The sequence below is a fragment of the Lithobates pipiens genome, unplaced genomic scaffold (assembly GCF_037356315.1).
Source record: "Lithobates pipiens isolate NorthernLeopardFrog02 unplaced genomic scaffold, aLitPip1_a1.2 Scaffold_16, whole genome shotgun sequence".
NCBI lineage: Eukaryota > Metazoa > Chordata > Amphibia > Anura > Ranidae > Lithobates > Lithobates pipiens.
The window spans coordinates 349,364,571-349,384,623 of NW_027507748.1; the positions used below are offsets into that span (position 1 = coordinate 349,364,571).

Below are 20,053 nucleotides of genomic sequence, written 5' to 3' on the forward strand. Positions count from 1 at the left end.
AGTAGAGAACAGAGACTGTTCGCTTACCACAGTGGGTGTTTACTTAGCCTAGTGAATAATTTGAAGATAAGTTCACCTTGACTATTCAGTCATGTGCAAAGGAAAAATAAAAAAAACAGGATTTTAGTTAGCACTGATTGGATGATTTAGGTGAACACATATTAATGCTATCCTCTTATTCACTAAGGTGAGTAAACATCATTTTTTTAAATGTAAACATTCACTTTGGTGAGTGAACAGTCTCTAATCCTTTAGTAAATCACCATAATGAGCCTGAACCATGACTTATCCCCTTCCCTACCTGCCTGCCTTTTAAGGTAGTGCCCAAAAAGTTTCAGTCATAGAGAGAATCTTAAAGTCAAACTCTAACGGAAAAATGTTAAATGCTCTGAGACACCAGTGCCATAAGTATTACCAAGGATTTTATAAACATCCATTTAAAAAATAGACCAAATACATTAAATAAATCTGGCTCCAAACAATCACATTTTCCTTTGAAACATTTGCAGCAGTGCATAGAAAAGAGTGAACAATCGCTACCCCTTTAGTAAATCACCGTAATGAGCCTGATCAATGACTTATCCCCTTCCCTACCTGACCCCTTTTCCTCTTTCCTACCTGCCTGCCTTTCAAGGTGGTAACCAAAAAGTTTCAGTTAAACTCTCTGGAAAACCTATTATGCTATAGGACACCAGTGTCAGAGATATTACATATTTATTTAAATACGGTACTAAGGATTTTATAAACATCCAATTAAAAAAAAATAATGAAATACATTAAATGAATCTGACTCCAAGCCATCCCATTTTTGCTTTGAAATTCTTGTTTAGCATTTTCAGTGGTGCGTAGAAAACAAAGAAGTCTGATTTATACTCACCAGCAATTACTGTAAATGACAATGTGAACTTATTTATTAAGTAGAAACAATCCATTTTAAACCCAGCCTCATATTTATTTGGCTTGATTTACTGATCTTTCCCATTAAAACATCAGCCAGCATGTTTGCAATTATAGACAGTTTGGCTAGGGTATATACCGCCTGTCAACCATGCCATGTGTCTAAAAAATGTCGCTGGCACTGATCTATAGTTACAGGATAACAGTGCTTTGGAAAATTCAATAATAGAGATCAGAGGAGTGAAGGGGCAGATTTTTAAAACCTGTAGGAGAGAATAAAATAGTCTACTATGTTTTAGTTTACTAAATACAAATTGAAGCTGAACTCCAGGAATTCAGCAGGCATACTATGAGTTAAGTGCAACAAGGTGCCTGCCACCTAATGAATTTATCTTTAATTTACATCTGAAAAAATTGTTATGCTCCTGAAAGATAGTTTTTGGAGCTACTATGCTGGACCTTCTGCTCTCATTTCCTTCAAGTGTAGAGTTGATACAGCTACTATGCCTGCCCTGGCCCTCCCCTGCCCAATCGCAGAAGTCTTTATATTATGTGAACTTATTCACAAAAACAAAGGCTTCTCCAAATGGACAGCAGAGGGGAGGGGCGGGCATAGCTGCTGTGTGTACCTCTCTCCTTTCATGGCCCCAAGTGTTTCCTATGGGAATTTCATAAACCTGTATGATGTAAATAACAGGGATAAGTCCAGGAGGAGGCAGGAACCTCATTGGACTTAACTGATATTATGCCTGCACCTTTTACAAAGTTGCTGAATTTCTGAAATTCAGCTTTAATTGACAATTGAAGAGACAAGATATTACTGGTGTCCTGCATTTTCTTATGGGCATAGTGCTTGAAAGAAAATATATTACATGAAGTATTGGATCTTGTCTCAAACTGGTATGGCTCTTTTCTGCTACTGTTAGTAGGCATGGACTCTGCCAAAGTGTGGAATCTAGGAAGAGCCCAGTCTTTGCCAGAGATCCCTGAATGAGGACTGGAAAAATAAGAACAGATTCTTAAAATCTGGCCCTTGGGGTTTCCCCACTGGCAACAGCTGATGAGCAGGCAACCAAAGCAAGGTATCAAATCACTAGACAAGTGAAGTTCACAGACAGGGAAAGTGTCTCAACATAGGTAGAAAGCCAGGACAGTCAGCATTCCATCTTTAATACTAGAGACATAATGCTGAGAATGGCCACATACCTGGTAACACCATATAACAGCCTAGAGAGAAGACGCCTGTTTGGAAATTAGTAACATGAATAAAAGTTCTTGACCCCGACTAATCCTTGAATGCAATTCTATTCAAATTCTCTCCTTCAGTTTACCAGACAGTAGAATCTTTCAGCTGTTTTAAATGGATTTACACCATGAATTACAGATACTCACAACTAATTTGTAACTGTCTGTGCATATACATCTGTGTAGCTAAAAATCATCATTAAATAAAATCACCAAGGGCCCATAGCCTAATGTCCTGTAATATTACTGATGACTGTATGTTTGACCATATTTCTCATAGGACTCTAGCATGTGCTTCTATAAAATGATAAACATTTTCAATTAAAACATTTCTGACTTTGATGACATTCACGATGGTTAATAGATACATACAAACTATTCCATATAACGATCAACATTTAACAGGAAATTCATGCTTTTTCTCTCTTCCTGTTTGTTCATCTTTGTCAACACTTCAGCATGAAATGTGTGAGCATATTTTCATCGTTTTTTTATTTCCTATCAGAGTAAGTGTTGATAGTCAAAAAATTACAGTACTATATTTCCTGTTTTAAAAAGTATTGGTTGTTGTACAGGATATATATATATATATATATATATATATATATATATATATATATATATATATATACACAGTATTTCACAAAAGTGAGTACACCCTTCACATTTTTGTAAATATTTTATTATATCTTTTCATGTGACGAAACTGAAGAAATTACACTTTGCTACCATGTAAAGTATTGAGTGTACAGCTTGTATAACAGTGTAATTTTGCTGTCCCCTCAAAATAACTCAACACACAGCCATTAATGTCTAAACGGCTGCCAGCAAAAGTGAGTACACCCCTAAGTGAAAATGTCCAAATTGGACTCAATTAGCCATTTTCTCTCCCCAGTGTCATGTGAATCATTAGTGTTACAAGGTCTCAGGTGTGAATGGGGAGCAGGTGTGATAAATTTGTGTGTAAACGCTCTCACTCTCTCATACTGGTCACTGGAAATTCAACATGGCACCTCATGGCAAAGAACTCTCTGAGGAGCTGAAACAAAGAAATATTGCTCTACATAGAGAAGGCCTAGGCTATAAGAAGATTGCCACGATCCTTAAACTGAGCTGCAGCATGGTGGCCAAGATCACTAAAAGGTAAAAAAATAAAAATTTTGATTGCACAGATCACAGTACACTTGGATGCCCTGGATGGATTGGTATGGTCCTTCAGTCTATAGGATGCATTAAGGTGAAAAAACACGAGCCTTTACAACCTCTTTAAGTAGAACTTAAACAGTGTAATGATTATCTTTGCACTGTGCACAATATGTTAAACAGATGAAGGTACAGATAATCTACTGATATGGGTAGGTGTGTTATAATTTAAAGAGGAGAAATCAGGTCAAAATTAGCTATGAGTTTTGTCTTGAAGACTAAAAATAAAGCCTTATTCACACTCACAAAACTAAGGAGGAGGGAGACTCAGGTTTATGAGGACAGAAAACATTTATTTATTTCAGGTACTTACATAGCACTGTCAATATTACGTAGCGCTTTACAAAGTGAATGTTCACTTAGCTCAGTGGATGAAGTTGTTTTTACTTTTAATACCTAATCAAAAGCAGGATTTTTGCTGGGATATGATGGGACAAAGTGAACACAGCATATTTTTATTCAGTAAGCTAAGTGAACTTTTACTTTGCTAACTGACTGGTCTGTATAAATCAACCTCTTTAAAATGTAACTTATTTTGCATTTTTTGGTAGAGTAAGGAATGTATTTTTTTCCCCATCTTTGTCCCACTGATGAGTATTCCCTTCACTTCCTGCCCCATAGTCAAAACAGAAAGTGTAAGGAAATCCCTCAAAAGTGAGGGATTCCCGGGGCACCGCCAGGGCCACCAGAACTGGTGTCCCCATTGGAAGATTTCCCCTCTAATAATGTTCTGATGTCAAACCAAAATGTAGGATTTTTTTTATTTGCGATGATAATGGTAAACAGGACAAATAGAGAGGGGGAATGTCACTAACGGTGTCACAGACAGCAATAGAAGGTGTCAGGTGTTCTAATACCTGCCCACTCCATCCAAAACTAAAAAAAAAGTTTTAGTTGCACTTTAAGTAAATTTTTAGCTATTTCCGAATCCATACCTTACTTGAACACACCCAGGATGCTGTAGCTGTAATTAGCTGTGGATCTATTTGGGATCTTGCAACTGTAATATGAAAATATGCTAGCCACCAGGGGTGTTGCTAGGTCTACAAAAGATCTGGGGCTAGAGCCCATAGCAGCCTAGTAAAGAAAGTCATACGCTTTGGCAGGCATACACATGTATATAATATATGTGTGTGTGTGTATGTATATCCCTATAGAACCCCCCTTTACATCAGGGTCCCCAGAGAGCCTCCCCTCCCCTTGGGGACCCCTGCAGAGACTAGGGGCTATGGGCCCTAGATTCAGGGCTATATCCCCAAAAGCCACCCCTAGCAATGCCACTGCTAGCCACCATGTAAGTGGGTGACATCTGCCCATATATTGGCAAACAGGCATACACATACACCCATATACCAGCATATCACAAAATATTAGCTGTCTTTAAATGCTGCTTTAAAGCTTTGCAAATTGATTACAATTTCCTTGGTCTAAATAAATTACCGTACACCTGTCTTTAAATCATATAACAGATTACTATGTCCTCTGCTGCATAGTGGGACTTCTTCTTTCATTAGCTTGATCACGGCTGAGAGCTGCTCAGCATTCAAATGTTTGCATTCTGAGCCTACCTAATGTGGAACAACGCATCTTTGCAGAAAAGGAGCTGTGTCATTATATATTGAATAAGTTGTTTCAGTGGTATAAAATAAAATAAATGCACCTCCTGCAGTTATGCTTCTTTTTCTGCATTGAAGGGCCTTGCAGTAGATGAACTTCCTATAGTTATTCACTGAATTACAAACATGTGAACTGCTAATGTATTTGTTTAAAACAGTGGTTCTGAACTCCTGTCCTCAGGACCCACTAACAGGCCATATTTTAAGTATTACCTTGGGGAGATGCAGACTAGAATACTGCAATCTCTGAGCAGCAAATTATATCACCTGTGATGTATTTCAGTTATCTTGCAAACCTGGCCTGTTAGTGGGTCCGGAGGACAGAAGTTGAGAACCGCTGATTTTGTCCTTCAGATTTACCAAAACCATGTAATATGAGGTCAACTCTTAGGAGTTTCAGTGTGTATGCAATCAGGCAGGTCCTTGCACTACGTGGTTTTAGTAAATCTGAAGACAAAAATCATCAGAAAATCTGATAGTGTGTATGGGGCTTAAATCTGCTGTTGACTCCCCTGCTTCTAATATATCATGCTTCCTCTTTTTTCTCTATTGCTCAGCACTATGAGTATTTTTAGGTCATTGGATTACCAAACCCATACATTTTTAAAGTGGAGCTCCACCCAAAAGGAGATGCTACGCTTGTTCACACCCCCCCCCCCCCCACTGCCACATTTGGCACTTTTTGGGGTTGAGCGGGTACCTGGTTTTGACAGGTACCCACTCCCACATTCTGGTAAGATTGCTGCGGCAATCTCTGAGTATTTCCAGCTCTTCTTACTTTCTCCGGCTGCCTTTTGAGTCCCAGAAGACAGTGAGACCATTCAGTAAGCGCAGCGTGACTCGTGCATGCACAGTAGGAAACCGGCTGTGAAGCCTGATGGCTTCACTGCCTGTTTCCCTTAGTGAAGATGCCGGTACCTGCACCTGATGCCGATTGAAGAATCAGCTCGGGGGTGCCAACATCGCTGGATCCCTGGACAGGTAAGTGTCCTTATATTAAAAGTGAGCAGCTACAGTATTTGCAGCTGCTGACATAAATATATATATATTTTTTTTACAAACTGGAGCTTCTCTTTAAGATGATTGGCAATAATAATGCTTCAGAAACGTATATCTGAATAATCATTTATTATTTCCAGGGCACATGCAGCAGATTCAGGGTAGAAAGGGGTTTGATTGTGGGATTGTTTTGAAACCCTTTGACCTCCATTTCTTTTCCTGTACATCTTAGCTCCATCCTGTCTCTTGTGACCTGTATATTACCCCTCACCGTCTTTATCCTGCATATCTGAACATTATCCTCTTCATCTCCATCCTCTCACTGGATGTAACCTGTACAATAACCCCTTTGCCTCCTCCTCCCTCTGTGTATGACCTATGATGTTGCTGTATCTAGGGTATGATTGCCAAAGTCCATGTTTTTTTTTCAACCTTAATACAAAATTGTTTCTTCATTTCCAAAAAATTGTGGCACAAAAACGCCACCTTCAGATGACTACTTTCCATAAAGGGGTAATTTCAAGTGTGTTCATGCTGTCCTGTTTTATAACTGTTTTTTTTTCCTTTGTATATTAAAAGATGTAAAAATCCATCAGTTATTAAATACCACCATAAGGATGTATATGTCTAAAAAAAATTATATAAAATAAATTTGAGTACAGTGCAGATGTCACCCAAACTATTACAGCACTGAAAGTTGAAAAATGTCTTGATAATGAAGGAGTATATATAGATTGGTACTCAGGTGTTGTTGAATAATAAATACAGCCCAGTTTGCATCTGTGCTCATTCTACAGTTTAGATGAGTATGTCCTAATCTGTTCACTGAAGGGAAGATGGTACTTCTCTGTCTTTTAAGTGACAAAGTGAGCTATGAATTACAAATTAAAATGGAAAGTAATTTGTATTACGCAAACAAACTGATTACATTTGTATGGTTGATACTGTTTTATTAGATAGTTTGGTTAACTGAAGTTTTCTGAGAAAATTGGAACATTGTATGCAATTTATGAAAGTGATCCTTCATGTCGCTAATTGGGAGCCTCATTTGCTCTTTTTATCTTAAATTGAAAAAGGCTAAATTAAATTTATGGTAACAAGTTATGAAAGCCGATGTAAATAAAGTAAATTAGGCTTATTTTTGCTTTAATTATCATGCTTAGAACTTACTTCTCGGTTCTCGTGGACCATCCACAGTCACTTTGATGGCTCTGTGGTATGTAGCAACTTGGGTAGGGCTTGTGAAAACGGTGATTGTCAAAGTGAAACTCTTGCCTGCCGACCAAAAGAAAAAGATACATAATAAGTGAACACTGCTTACTTTATGTATGTTACAGTAGTGGCCTCTTTAGGCTGGGACACCAAGAGCTTTGAGGTTCTGAAACCACAGAAAAAAAAGATGTACATCCCAGTGTAAAGCACAGTGTATTGATACTACAACCCCCATAACCATTTCCCTCTGTATTAGTGATATATCACAATGTGGATATAATACAGTTGTGGGGAAGTTCCCAATTGGTCAGCCATCTAGAACCTAAATGCATTGAAACTTTAAAACGTAAAACCCCTTAAATGCATGTCTAATTAATAGAAAATACTAGTGTCACACCAATGTTTTTCAGGACATGGTTTCTTGCAGTTCAATATAAATTATACATAGAGCGAAGAGGTAATTACAGCTCACTTGAGCACAAAATTTAGAATACTGCTTCCCAAATTTACAGATTTTATAAACCTGGGAGGGATGAGGATGTCTATTCAGTGGAACAAGTATATAAAGTAGCCTTAAGCAGAATTTGAGACATATAAAAACTGCTATTAAATCCAGCAATGGGTTAGAAACAAATATTACATGTTACATAAAACTGGTAAAAGTACCTGCATCTTTCTTTGTATTGACTTCCTGTAATCCCTTGTGCAACACCACTGAGAGAATAAGAGGCAGCAATGTAAGTCAGTTTAGGCCTCTACTGATTTGCACAGTGCACACTAAAAATGTAGCAACTTTTTTTTGTTAATAAATTATGTAATGTTAGTTTTCTCATTGCAGTGCTCATAACATGGTAAATTAGACATTAGACCCCTTTCACACTGAGGGCGTTTTGCAGGCGTTATTGCATTGGAAATAGCGCCTGCAATCCGCCCTCAAACTGCTGCACCATTGTCTCCAGTGTGGAAGCCCGGCTTTTACACTGGAGCGGTGCTCTGGCAGGACGTCAGGAAAAGTCCTGCCAGCAGCTTCTTTGGAGCAGTGAAGGAGCGGTGTGTTTACCGCTCCTCCCCCGCTGATCCCCATGGAAATCAATGGGGCAGCGCTGCAATACCGCCGGCAAAACGCCGCTATTGCTGCATATTGTGGGCGGTTTAACCCTTTCTCGGCCACTAGCTGGGGGTAAAAGTGTCCCGCTAGCGGGCAAAATGTGTCGCAAATCCGATGGTAAAATGCCACTATAAATAGCGTCGTTTTACCACCAACGCTATGGGCGGCGCAGTGTGAAAGCCCTCTTAGCGCTTGTACACACGGTCGGAGAATCTGTCGGAATGAGTCTTATCGGACCGCGTCGTCAGATAATCCGACTGTGTGTGGTATGCATCGGACTGATTCCGTCCGAATCTCCGTCCGACCCAATTTTCCAACATGTTGGAAATATTTCCCGACCAACTGGGCCGGACGGACCTAATCCGATCATGTGTAGAGCATTTTTATCGGACCAAGTGCCACGCATGCTCAGATCAAATTCCTACATCAAAGCTATTGGCTACTAGCCTGAATGTAGTCCCATCGTAACAAAATTACGTCATCACGTTCTGAAAGATCGGGTTTTTTCGCCAACTTGGCCCAACCGTGTGTATGCAACAGTTTCGGACACAATCCGTCGGACTAAATCCGACGGGCAAAATCCGACGGATTTGGTTGGCAAAATCTCCGACCGTGTGTACAGGGGCTTAGAGAGGACCTAACTGCAAAAAGTCAATATTTGCTATCTACAACATAATAGGAAATATATAGAAAAGACTGATAATGCTAATGTTCAAAGTTTCCCTTTGTGCTTTTTCATCCTGACTGGGGGCACACTAATACAGAAGGTGTGTTACTGGCCAGATCCCCAGGTGAAAATAGAGGAAAAAATCCTAAAAAAAGAAAACTAATGCAACCATCACATCCAAGGATTACATTTTTGAATTTTGGTTTTAATACCACTCTAAGACTAGAAGCTTTGCAGCTGAAGTGTGAGTTCCTCTTATGCCGCTTACACACGATCAGATTGTCCGGCGTACTTAGTCCACTGAAACGCATTTCAGCGGACAATTCGATCGTGTGTGGGCTTCAGCTGACTTTTCCAGCGTGAAGTCCGGCGGACTAAGAAAGTATTTTTGCACTCCAATCTTCCCGTCGGACTTGGCTTTCAGCGGACAATACGTTCGTCAGTATGCTAGTACGGCGGACTAAGAATTACGCATGCTCAGAAGCAAGTACGAAAAATGAAGCTATTGGCTACTGGCTATTGAACTTCCTTTTTCTAGTCCCGTCGTACGTGCTGTACGTCATTGCGCTAGCAAACACCAGACTTTCTGTGTGTCCGTGTGTGGCCAAGTCCGTTTGGTAGAAAGTCCGCCAGACTATCCGCCGGATTGTTTGCCGGACTAAGTACGCCAGACAATTCGCTCGTGTGTATGCGGCATAAGGCATAGCTGCCTCAGACTGCTAGTCTTTTAAAATTTGGAGTGAGATTTGGTGATGTAATTACTGTGCTGCTCACTGTTGTCCTTGCTGGAGAGAAAGCTCTAAAGAGCTTCAGACAAGCATCTCCATGCTTTTGCTTCATTCATTCTGTGGATCTGTGCTTTCTCCACAAATGCTTCTGCCTTTAGAATATTACCCCAACTGTTAGCAGATACCTGGTCACTGAGGGGCAGCTCTGAAGAAACAAAGCTCTGTAACTCTACTCCCAAACAGAAACACAGTGTAGAATAAGGCATGTCTATAGAGAACTAAGTAATTGCAAGGAGCCTACAGGCAATATAGTTAATACCCTACTGTGCTTTGACCACTTCAATACCGGGCACTTATACACCTTCCTGCCCAGACCAATTTTGAGCTTTCAGCACTGTCGTACTTTGAATGACAATTGCGCGGTCATGCTACACCGTATCCAAGCTAAATTTTTATCATTTTGTTCCCACAAATAGAGCTTTCTTATGGTGGTATTTGATCACCTCTGGGATTTTTATCTTCTGCTAAATAAATAAAAAAAGGCTGAAAATTGTGAAAAAATAATTTTTGTTTCAGTTACAAAACTTTGTAAATAAGTAAGTTTTCTCCTTCACTGATGGGCACTGATGGGGCCGCAGTGACTGGCACTGATAAGGCGGCACTGATGGGCACTAATGATGTGGCATCAATGAAGTGGCACTGATAGATGGCACTGATATGCGACACAGATAGACACTGATAGGTGGCACAAATAGGCACTGATTGGTGGCATGGATTGTCATGGATAGGTGGCACGGATTGGCATGGATGGGTGGCATGGATAGGTGGCATGGATGGGCACTGATAGGCGGCATGGATGGGCACTGATAGGCAGCATAGATGGGCACTGATAGGTGGCATGGTTGGGCACTGATAGGCGGCACGGATGGGCATTGTAGTGTACAGTATTGTATAGGGATGGATGCCAATCAGTGCCAAACAATAATGCATGCCAATCAGTGATGCCCATTGTGGGCACTGATTGGCATCCATTATGGGCATTGATTGGCATCCATTGTGGGTACTGACTGGCATCCCTGGTGGTCTAGGGGGGCATACCTGTTGCTGGGCATCCCTGGTGGTCTGGTGGCATCCCTGGTGGTCCAGTGAGGGCATCCTCGGGGGGCTGTGCTGATAATTGATCAGCACAGACCCCCCTGTCAGAGGAGCAGCCGATTGGCTCCCCTCTACTCGCGTCTGACAGACGCGAGTGAGGAAAAGCCGATCACCGGCTCTTCCTATTTACACTGTGGTCAGCCGTGATTGGACATGGCTGATCACATGGTAAAGAGTCTCCGTCAGAGACTCTTTACCAAGATCGTAGTTGCGGGGTGTCAGACTGACAGCCCGCAACAACGATCGCCGCGCTGCGCACCACCGGGGGCGCGCAGCGGCTTCATATCCTGATCACGTCATATGACGTCCGGTCAGGATATTAAAACCACTTTGCCACCGCCATTTTGCTATATGGCGGGTGGCAAGTGGTTAAGCATGGTTAAAGTGGTTGTAAAATCTAAACATTTGTTACCTTAATGCATTCCATTCAGCACCCCCCCCCCCCTTTTTACTTACCTGAGCCCTCATTTGATCCAGCGCCATGCACGTCTGCAGTGCCAGCTTTCTATTACTTAGATAGTGGCACCTCATCTGACTGCTTACAAAAGAATTAGATATTGATTTTCCAAAGTCACCTATGTTTCAATAAATGTTCACCATGACACACTGGTGTTGTTTCAAGGATGTCATATCCATGTCACTTTCATTGGTCAGCCATTTTTTATATGCAAATGATAGCTTTTATTTCACGTTTGTGAGGGTACATACTACCACATCATATTAGTACATGCTTCACAAGGCAATTGCACTAAATGTTCTCTACTTAGCTTACAGGCAATATTGATGACTAGTCCATTGTGCTCGTCTTTTTGAGCACAGATTCTGCAGTACAGGTCTTATTTAATTCTTCCAGCAATACTGGTACTACAAATGGTTGTACAGTAATAGGATATTTGATAATGGGAGTAAGCTGTTTTGAAGTACAATATATATAAGATATTTATTAGTTGTCATGCACCACTCCCATCCGTTTATGTAATTTTCTGTTAAGCAGAAATTTTTTCTTTCCTTTCACTATATGACCATTTGTGGTTGGCACCAATTTAAAGCAGATATCAGTAGCTTCTTTGTGGTATGTAGTGATTACAAGCAGTGGAAATGTCGGTCAGCTACCTACAGTTTTCTCTGTTCAAGGAACTATGGGGTTGATTTACTCAAGGCAAATTGACTGTGCACTTTGCAAAGTGCAATTGCAGAAGTTGCTGCAGAGCTCAGTAAATGAGGTAAAGCTTCACTCTGTAAAGAGCACCCAATCACGTGTAAGGAAAAAAAAAACAGCATTTTTGCTTGCACATGATTGGATGATGGAAGTAATTTACTAAGCACTGGAGCAACTGCACTTTGCAAAATGCACAGTCTGGGGGAGATTTACTACAACTGTAGCATTGAGAATCTGGTGCAGCTGTGCATGGTAGTCAATCAGCTTCTAAGTTAAGTTTGTTCAATTAAGCTTTCGCAATAAAACCTGGAAGCTGGTTAGTTTCTATGCAGAGCTGCACCAGATTTTGCACTTTCCAGTCTAAGTAAATCCCCCTTATAATGTGCCTTTAGTAAATCAACCACTGAGTGTGCTTGCTTTCTGGGTATGCTAAAGGGTCTTTGACAGCTCTTCAAATTTGTATAAGCATAGTTCTTAACAGCAATTTTAGGGAGCAAATAAAACCAGTCATTGAAAAAGGTAATTGAATTGCTAATGCTGTCTAGTAAAATAGTAAAAACAGTGCTAACCTCTGTCCACCCACCTTAACCTAATATGAATGCTACACATTGCACTGAAACCATATTTCAAAGAGTGTCACATTAGTACTGTGGGTAGATCTACACCTCTAATTTTACCTCAATCTATCTATCTCTTTTTCTCTCTGCTTGATGTATAATCAGTTTTAGCATTGTCAATTTAATACATCAGACAGTCTGTAAGTGACATATGTCAAGAAGTCTGCATTGGGCAAGTTCGGGAATAGTTCTCCTGCATTAAAAACAGGTAAGGAAAAGAGGTATTCAGATCACTTAAACTGTTTCTAAAGTTAAAAATGTTTTTTTTACCTTAATGCAGGGAATGAAACCTTTTACCACTTGTTGAGGATTAATAAATGAATTTAGACCTTCTTGCTCCTGCTGGTGATCCCTCTACTGATAACTAAAAATCTATATAGAGGAATCAGGACCTCCTTCCCCTGCTGGGGGTCCCTCTAGTGAAAACCAAAGATCTATATAAGGGATCAGGACCTCCTTCCTCCTGCTGGTAAATAAACCCTCTAGTAATAACTAAAAATCTATTTAGGGGAAACAGGATCTCCTTTCTCCTGCTGGTAAATCTTCTAGTGATAACAAATATCTATATAAAGGAATCAGGACCTCTTTCACCCTGCTGGTGATCCATCTAGTGATAACCTAATATCTATATAGAAGACTCACGACCTCCTAGTTCCTGCTTGTAATCTCTCTAATTATAACTAAAGATCTATATGGGGGAATCAGGAGTTCGTTCCTCCTGTTAGTAATCCCTCTAGTGATCTTTATAGGAAAATCTAGATCTTCTGCCTCCTGCTGTTGATCCCTCTAGTGATAACTAAATATCTATATAGAGGATTCAGGACTTCCTTCCTCCCATGCTAACGATCCCCCCAAATATTCTACCTCTGACATGGTGCTCCCAATAATATACTCTGTTAGAGGATCTTTTTCCTAAATGCATTATTTTTCATTTAGGAACATTAAACTGCAGTTTCTACTGCTTTCAAATTTTTTTCCAGTAATGGCAAATTATGTTCCATGTTACAGACACCTCCTGGGATATCAACCCTATTACACACCTTTGTGTCATCAGCAAAAAGACATACCTTGCCAACCAAACCTTCAGTTATATCAATTGCAAACAGATTAAATAGAACAGGACCTAGTACAGAGCCTTGTGGTACACCACTACTGACTAGTCTCCATTCCGAATAAACCCCATTTACAACCACACTCTAATATCTCTACTTTCTTGTTCAATATTTTTATTGGCTCAGTATAAGACATCGTTTTCAAAATACAAAACGTGATAACATGAGGTCTCAGAGTACATAACAATCATATAGAAAAACATTACCATTGACATTAATCAAACAGCACAAAGAAAACAGACAAGATTTTATGTAAAACCTTGGCTAAAACTCGAGTTGGTAATTTAAAGGCAGTAAAAGAAAACCATGGGCTATTAGTTTGTATCAGGCAATATTCCTAACGCAATGCTAAGCATCTAAGTCTAAGAGGTGTAAGCTTGCAAGAAGTTGAAGGATAAGTTAACTTTTTGTAACATGTTACACCCCCATAACCACCGGCTCCCTGTTGTGACAGGTGGTGGCCATGTGCGGGTCTCCACCTGCCTGGAAACGCCATTGATTCACAGAGTTCTGTGAATAGAAAACGACAAGGTCCAGCGGCCTTTGTGGCTGTCGGCTTGTAGTTCTCAATGAACTACCATGGCATTGTTGAGCACTGTGGTAGTTCATTGATGCTTTCTGTTAGTGTGTAACTGCTGTACGGCCAGACAGCTTACACACAGACTCTGCATTGCACTCACAATCTTCTGTTAGTGAGTGCAATGCTTTACAGGCTCCCAATAAAAACAATAATAAATGCACATTTTGCACATTTTTTTTACCTGCAAAAAGATGTGTATTCATTATTTTTTTTAAAAGGTGAATTTATCATTTAAGTCTAATTTGGTGGAAAAAAAGAGAAGGGGGGGGGGAGGAGGGTAGAGGAGGGTCCTAGGGGCCAGGGGGCCTGGCTCCAGAGGGGGTAGGGGGTTAAATTAAGTAGAGTCAAGTTGGAAATGCTAAGGAAGCAATAAATAGTCATCAAAATGAGGAAGGAGGAAATGGCACACTCAGGGTTTCCACAGTTTTGTGTAGTATTCTATCCTATCTTGGAGAACTGTGTCAATTTTGGCATGGATCATAGACCTAATGATCCTGTGTTTGGGCTCTACTATATCAAGGGCGTTAGTCTTCCAATCCTTTGAATATGGTTTGGTTGGCGGCTGTGGTTATTTGAAGGAACAGTTTAAATTCAATTCGAGTTAGGTTCGGAGGAGCATAAAGCAATGCCAGAAGGGGGTCGAGAGGGACTATGATAAAAAACAGTTTAGAAATGACAATGTAGAAATGATTTAAAATATCTCCTCCCAAAACTGGCTAGCTATGGGGCAGGACCACCAGATATGTAAATGGGTACCTCTATCTTTACAACTTTGAAAACAGGTTGGCGAGTGGTTTGGAACGAATTTGGAAATTATAGCAGGAACTAAGTACCAGCGGGTCAAGACTTTATAGTTAGCTTCCAATGCTTTAATGTTTTGTACAGAAGATTTAGTTGGGGCCCAGGTAATATCTAATCAATTGCTTCTGAGAAGAATCTGAGGTCTTGTCCCTAGAGGCTCATAAATGTGGGGGTTTAGAATCAGGTTTTGAAGGTAGAGGTGAGATATGAGACCTGGGATGTGAGGGTCTCTTTTGCACACATTTTCAATCTTAGTAAATTGGTTTAGAGAGGAGCTTAGTGTAAGGTAGTGGGAGTAAAAATGTATGAGATGTAAGTAGTGGAAAAGTTGGGAATGCCATGTGATTACTGGAAGGATGAAAATAACTTGAAGGTTGCAGCGGTATTCAGCTTGTGTAGCCAATTAACTTCACAGCCTACCAGCCATGGAAGGTGGCATGAAAGCTGTGTAGAACGACAGTTTCTTAATACAGGCTAGTAGTAGATAATGAGGTGATTGAAGTGCAAAAGGGGTTTTGAGGTGGTCCCAAAATAGGAGAAAATTATTTGTGATATCTATCCTTTAGCCAACTGTGTTTTCAGTGAACCACCCAAAGGTTAGCTGGATTGGATTAATCCAAATCAGCTGATTTTAGTTGGACTGAGTAAAGGTCATTGAGGCTGATTTGCTAAGGGAGTTGAGAATCTTCACACAATAAATTGCAAACATATTCAAATCAATTATCCATTCATGTTAAAAGGACATTTCTTTTATTTATTTTTTTCATCTCTACATTCAAAGTGAAAAGGAATTTACCTTTCACACAATTAGATAAATGTAGTGATTTATTGTAAATCAGCTCAAAATATTATGTACTATTAAACACCTTCAGATGTCTTTCCTCAGAGGAATAGTTAATATTCTAATTTAGATTGTTTTACCTGATCACCCAAGGCCATATTTATTGTTAGGCTCGTGAACATTAACATCAATGACAAAGAGGCTGTTTTACTGTATAGCTGGGGACATACATTACAATTTGATTGTACAGTCTCAGTGTAATTTCCTTTAGCTTTACTAACAACAATGTGTGTGAATCATGTAGTCTATTGGTAGATCTACAGGACTTTGTAGAATCATATTGTAACTTGTGTGGCCAGCTTGAACACATTTTCTTCCATTATCAGCAAAAATACAGTAATTTAATATTAGGTTATTTGTGTATTATTACCATATTTTAAGACGGACTAAAGCTAAAGTTCACACTGGCATTGAAAGCAGGCGTTTGAATTTTAAAAGCTCCTCAAACACCTATGCAACTGATACTATGGACAGCACACAGTGCTGTTCACATTAACAAAACATGAAGCGTTAGCATTGCATCACTTTGCTTCAACATTGAAACCTCATGTGGAGTCTGGAGGAGTTTGAAGCCTTTCAACTCCTGCCAATCAAGTCTACGGAAACCCCCCGCAAACGTGCTGGCAGGTGTTTTGCAGTGCATTAAAATGAGTTTAAAAAAAATTATGCAGGAGGAATAAAACATCTCTTTTTCTCCTCTTCCTCTGCTCAGCTAATTTCTCATACATCAACTTCATCTACAGTAGGCTAAATATGAGATAAAGCATAGTAATGGAATCTATGCTGCTGCCTTCCCTGCTAATGGTGTATGCACAGGAAGCATTCACCATGACAAGCCACACCTCAAATAATTTATTTCCTGTAATGTCACTTCCCCTTATAAAAAAAAATAGGCATTTGTGCAGTTTTAACGCGCATTAAACGTGCCAAAACCATGCATAGGGCATTTGGGAAGCTTGTAAAATACCAGTGTAATGACCATACTAAAGCACATGAAAGTAATGAAAGTTTAACGCCTATACTAAAGTGCATTAACGCGAGTTTAATGCCCATACTAAAGCGCATTAACGCTTTAGAAGCGTTTGTTAAGAGTGAGAAATTTAAGTGTGAACAATCCCTTAGAGAAGTGATCCTTGTGGGGGGATGTGGCTTTGGGCAACAAAGAGTGTTTGCAAAGGCTCCATTGAGAGAAATCCGGTCCTGCTAATCACTGTTGTTTCCTCAAGATAAGTCTGCACCTGCTTCCCCTCTGCCTGAAAGTTTATGCTGCTGGAGATATAAATAAGCATGTTCATGCAAAAATTGTTTGACATAAAAAAGACTGGGATTTAAGTGTGCTTTCCTTTTCGACCAATATCTCATGTTGAAAAATATTTTAAAGTCGATGTAAAGCCAAAGCCTTTTTTTTACATTTTCTTTAAATTTTGCATAGAGTAGGGAACAATTAAACCCATCATAGGTTATTTTTTTGCTGTCTGTGTCCTGCTAGGGAGATTTCCTATCCTATTCATATCAAGAAATGAGAGGGAATCTCTCCAAAGCAAAGGAAATTTCCATCTTAGTAACTAAAATGTCTATCCCCCATATTATTTCACTGCAAGGGTGCAATAAAAACTTGGTAGAGGTTCTAAGCCTTGCCCACACTATCCAAAACTAAAAAAAGTTTGCCTTTACATACATTTTAAAGTGTATTTCCATATTTGCAGACAAATTGGGATAACACCTAAAGTACTTTATACAGTACTACAGTGTTATTTGTTCCTATTCACATTTAAATAGATCTATAAATTGCTGTTAACTTTTCTTTTTTTTTACTAGGTCTTTTCTGAAAACCTCAAAACTGAAAACATTCTACTTAGCTCTCTTCTTCTAGGTAATGTTCATGAGGGGGCTGAGTAAGTATTATATGTTTACAATAATTAATCCTGTCTATGAGTTTTGCAATGTATGTTGATGCACTTTTAGTACAAACTGTCCATGAAATGTTCCTAAATAAGTCAAATCGATATTCCTATCGCACACGTTCCTGGTATCAATGGCTCATAAAGTAGCGGGTGCTGCAGAGATTACCAGCTGGGTCCTGGAAGCATCAAACAAGCGTACATATTCGCCAGCACACCACATCCATGGTGTGCTGGCGAATATGTACGCATGTTCCTAAATAAGCACATTGTAAGTTATTCTGAACAGTACAAGCTGACTATAGAGTTCTGTGTATGATTATTTTCCAAAGAAACAACTAGAAAGTTGAGAAATAATAATAAAAAAATAACGTATGCTGTGTGAATTGGAACACATAATAAACATTTAGTAGGGGTTTCTTAAATTTGGCTGCAAAGGTGGAAATACATTTAAAGCTCTCATATCCACAATATTTTCAACATTGCTGAGGTATGTAATTTTTTTTTTAACTCAGGGATTGGCTACATTGCACAGCTGCACCAGATTTTGGTAAATCGTCCCCCAAGGCCCCTATTAATAACTCGTAGGGGTTGATTTACTAAAACTAGAGAGTGCAAAATCTGGTGCAGCTGTGCATTGTAGCCAATCAGCTTCTAACTTCAGCTTGTTCAATTAAGCTTTAACAATAAAACCGGTAAGCTGATTGGTTTCTATGTAGAGCTGCACCAGTTTTAGTAAAACCAGTTTTAGTAAATCAACCCCATTGGATTCCTAGTAGTTTTGATAGTAAGAAGAGAGTTTAGAGTTACTAGGGCAGCCATCTGTTGCAGAATGGTTCCATCCAATCAAAAAAGTCTGAGATGTGGAATGTAGGTATGTTGGAGTGTTTTATTATTCTTCAGTGGACACACCCTTAATGCCAGCTATCCTATTTACATCTATATTTACATCTAATAACCAGCATATTATTTAGCAAATTAAATTACAATCTGTTAAACACCAAATAAGACACATATCTTTTGCATATTTCTTCTTAGGCAGTCTAATGTGTCCTATTAGCCTTCTGGACCTTGCAAATTAGGCAGGTTTGTTGTATACTGATTGATATCTTATACATTAGTGCAACTTTTTATAAAGGTGCAACAGGTATTTTAGAATATGTTTAAAATTGAGAAGTTGAGATGGCTGACAGTTAAAATTTAAGTAAAAAAACTGACTCAATGATTTGTATTGCTCTAGACTGTTTACAACAGGTCCATTTACAACAGGCCTTTTTAGAAGCCTTTTGAGGACTCTGGCTAGTGGAGCTTTATGATATCCCTATTTTCTTTCTTATCTGGCCTGTGTTATGTCAAATGTGTCACCTTCTCTGGGTTTTATCAGACCTCAGTATCATCACATTCATGGTCTATTTTCTTGTTTTAGCTTCTGCTCAAGCCTCCCTAAGAGTATAAACAGGGGTACTGCATGCTTGTAGGGTTCTGTGGCATCCTATCATACTGCAATGAGCTCTGGTAGCCAGCCAAGTTCAGGGACAATTTACTCTGACATGCAATAACAATCCTGCGTATGACAGAAGGCCTTACCCTATATTACCAACCACTTGTACCCCAAACAGCCTGTTTTATCTTATCTAATGTTTAGAATTATACAAATATATTCACTGCCCAATGTTTTGGTAGTAGTACCAGTATACAAAAGCCTTGTGATAGATATAAGTCTATAAAGAGCTCTTATTCTGGATTTTTTTGAAATTACAGCAAGACGCACAAGATGAATCAGTTCAAAGAAAAGACTTGGAATTATAAAGCATTCCGGATTGGAAATTTGTTTTGGAAGCATGAACAAACTCTAACAGGATAATTGAGTGCAGAAATAAGAGCTTAATTCATAAAAGGAGAGATTTTTCCATTTGCCAATGTGCAGCCAGTTAAGTGCTGAGTTTGAAAGAGAAGAAAATAATAATACACATCTTTTAGAAACTCAAACAAGAAAACGGAAATGTTACAGAAATGTAAGCAATCTGGGTTTAGTAACATAAAACAAGTAAATGACAATTAGGCTATAAAACAATATATGAATTTAAAAGAAACATAACAGTGAACATTTGTATCTGTCAAAATAACAAGCCTTCCTTAGGATTTTGGTCCATGGCCTAAGTCTTTGGTAAATTGGTGTGCCAGGTGCACTTGTGTTCACTTTCAAGACAAT

At 39.3% G+C, this 20,053-nt stretch overlaps 1 protein-coding gene across 1 annotated transcript in view; it reads right to left on the reverse strand.

Moving 5' to 3' along the window:
- The window catches only part of RUNX3 (RUNX family transcription factor 3), a 184,046-nt gene that overhangs the window by 26,082 nt on the left and 137,911 nt on the right, over window positions 1-20,053 (reverse strand). Inside the window, exon 4 of the mRNA XM_077481884.1 lies at window positions 7,131-7,235. Within this exon, the coding sequence (XP_077338010.1) occupies window positions 7,131-7,235 (105 nt within the window). The remainder of the gene's footprint in view (window positions 1-7,130; window positions 7,236-20,053) is intronic.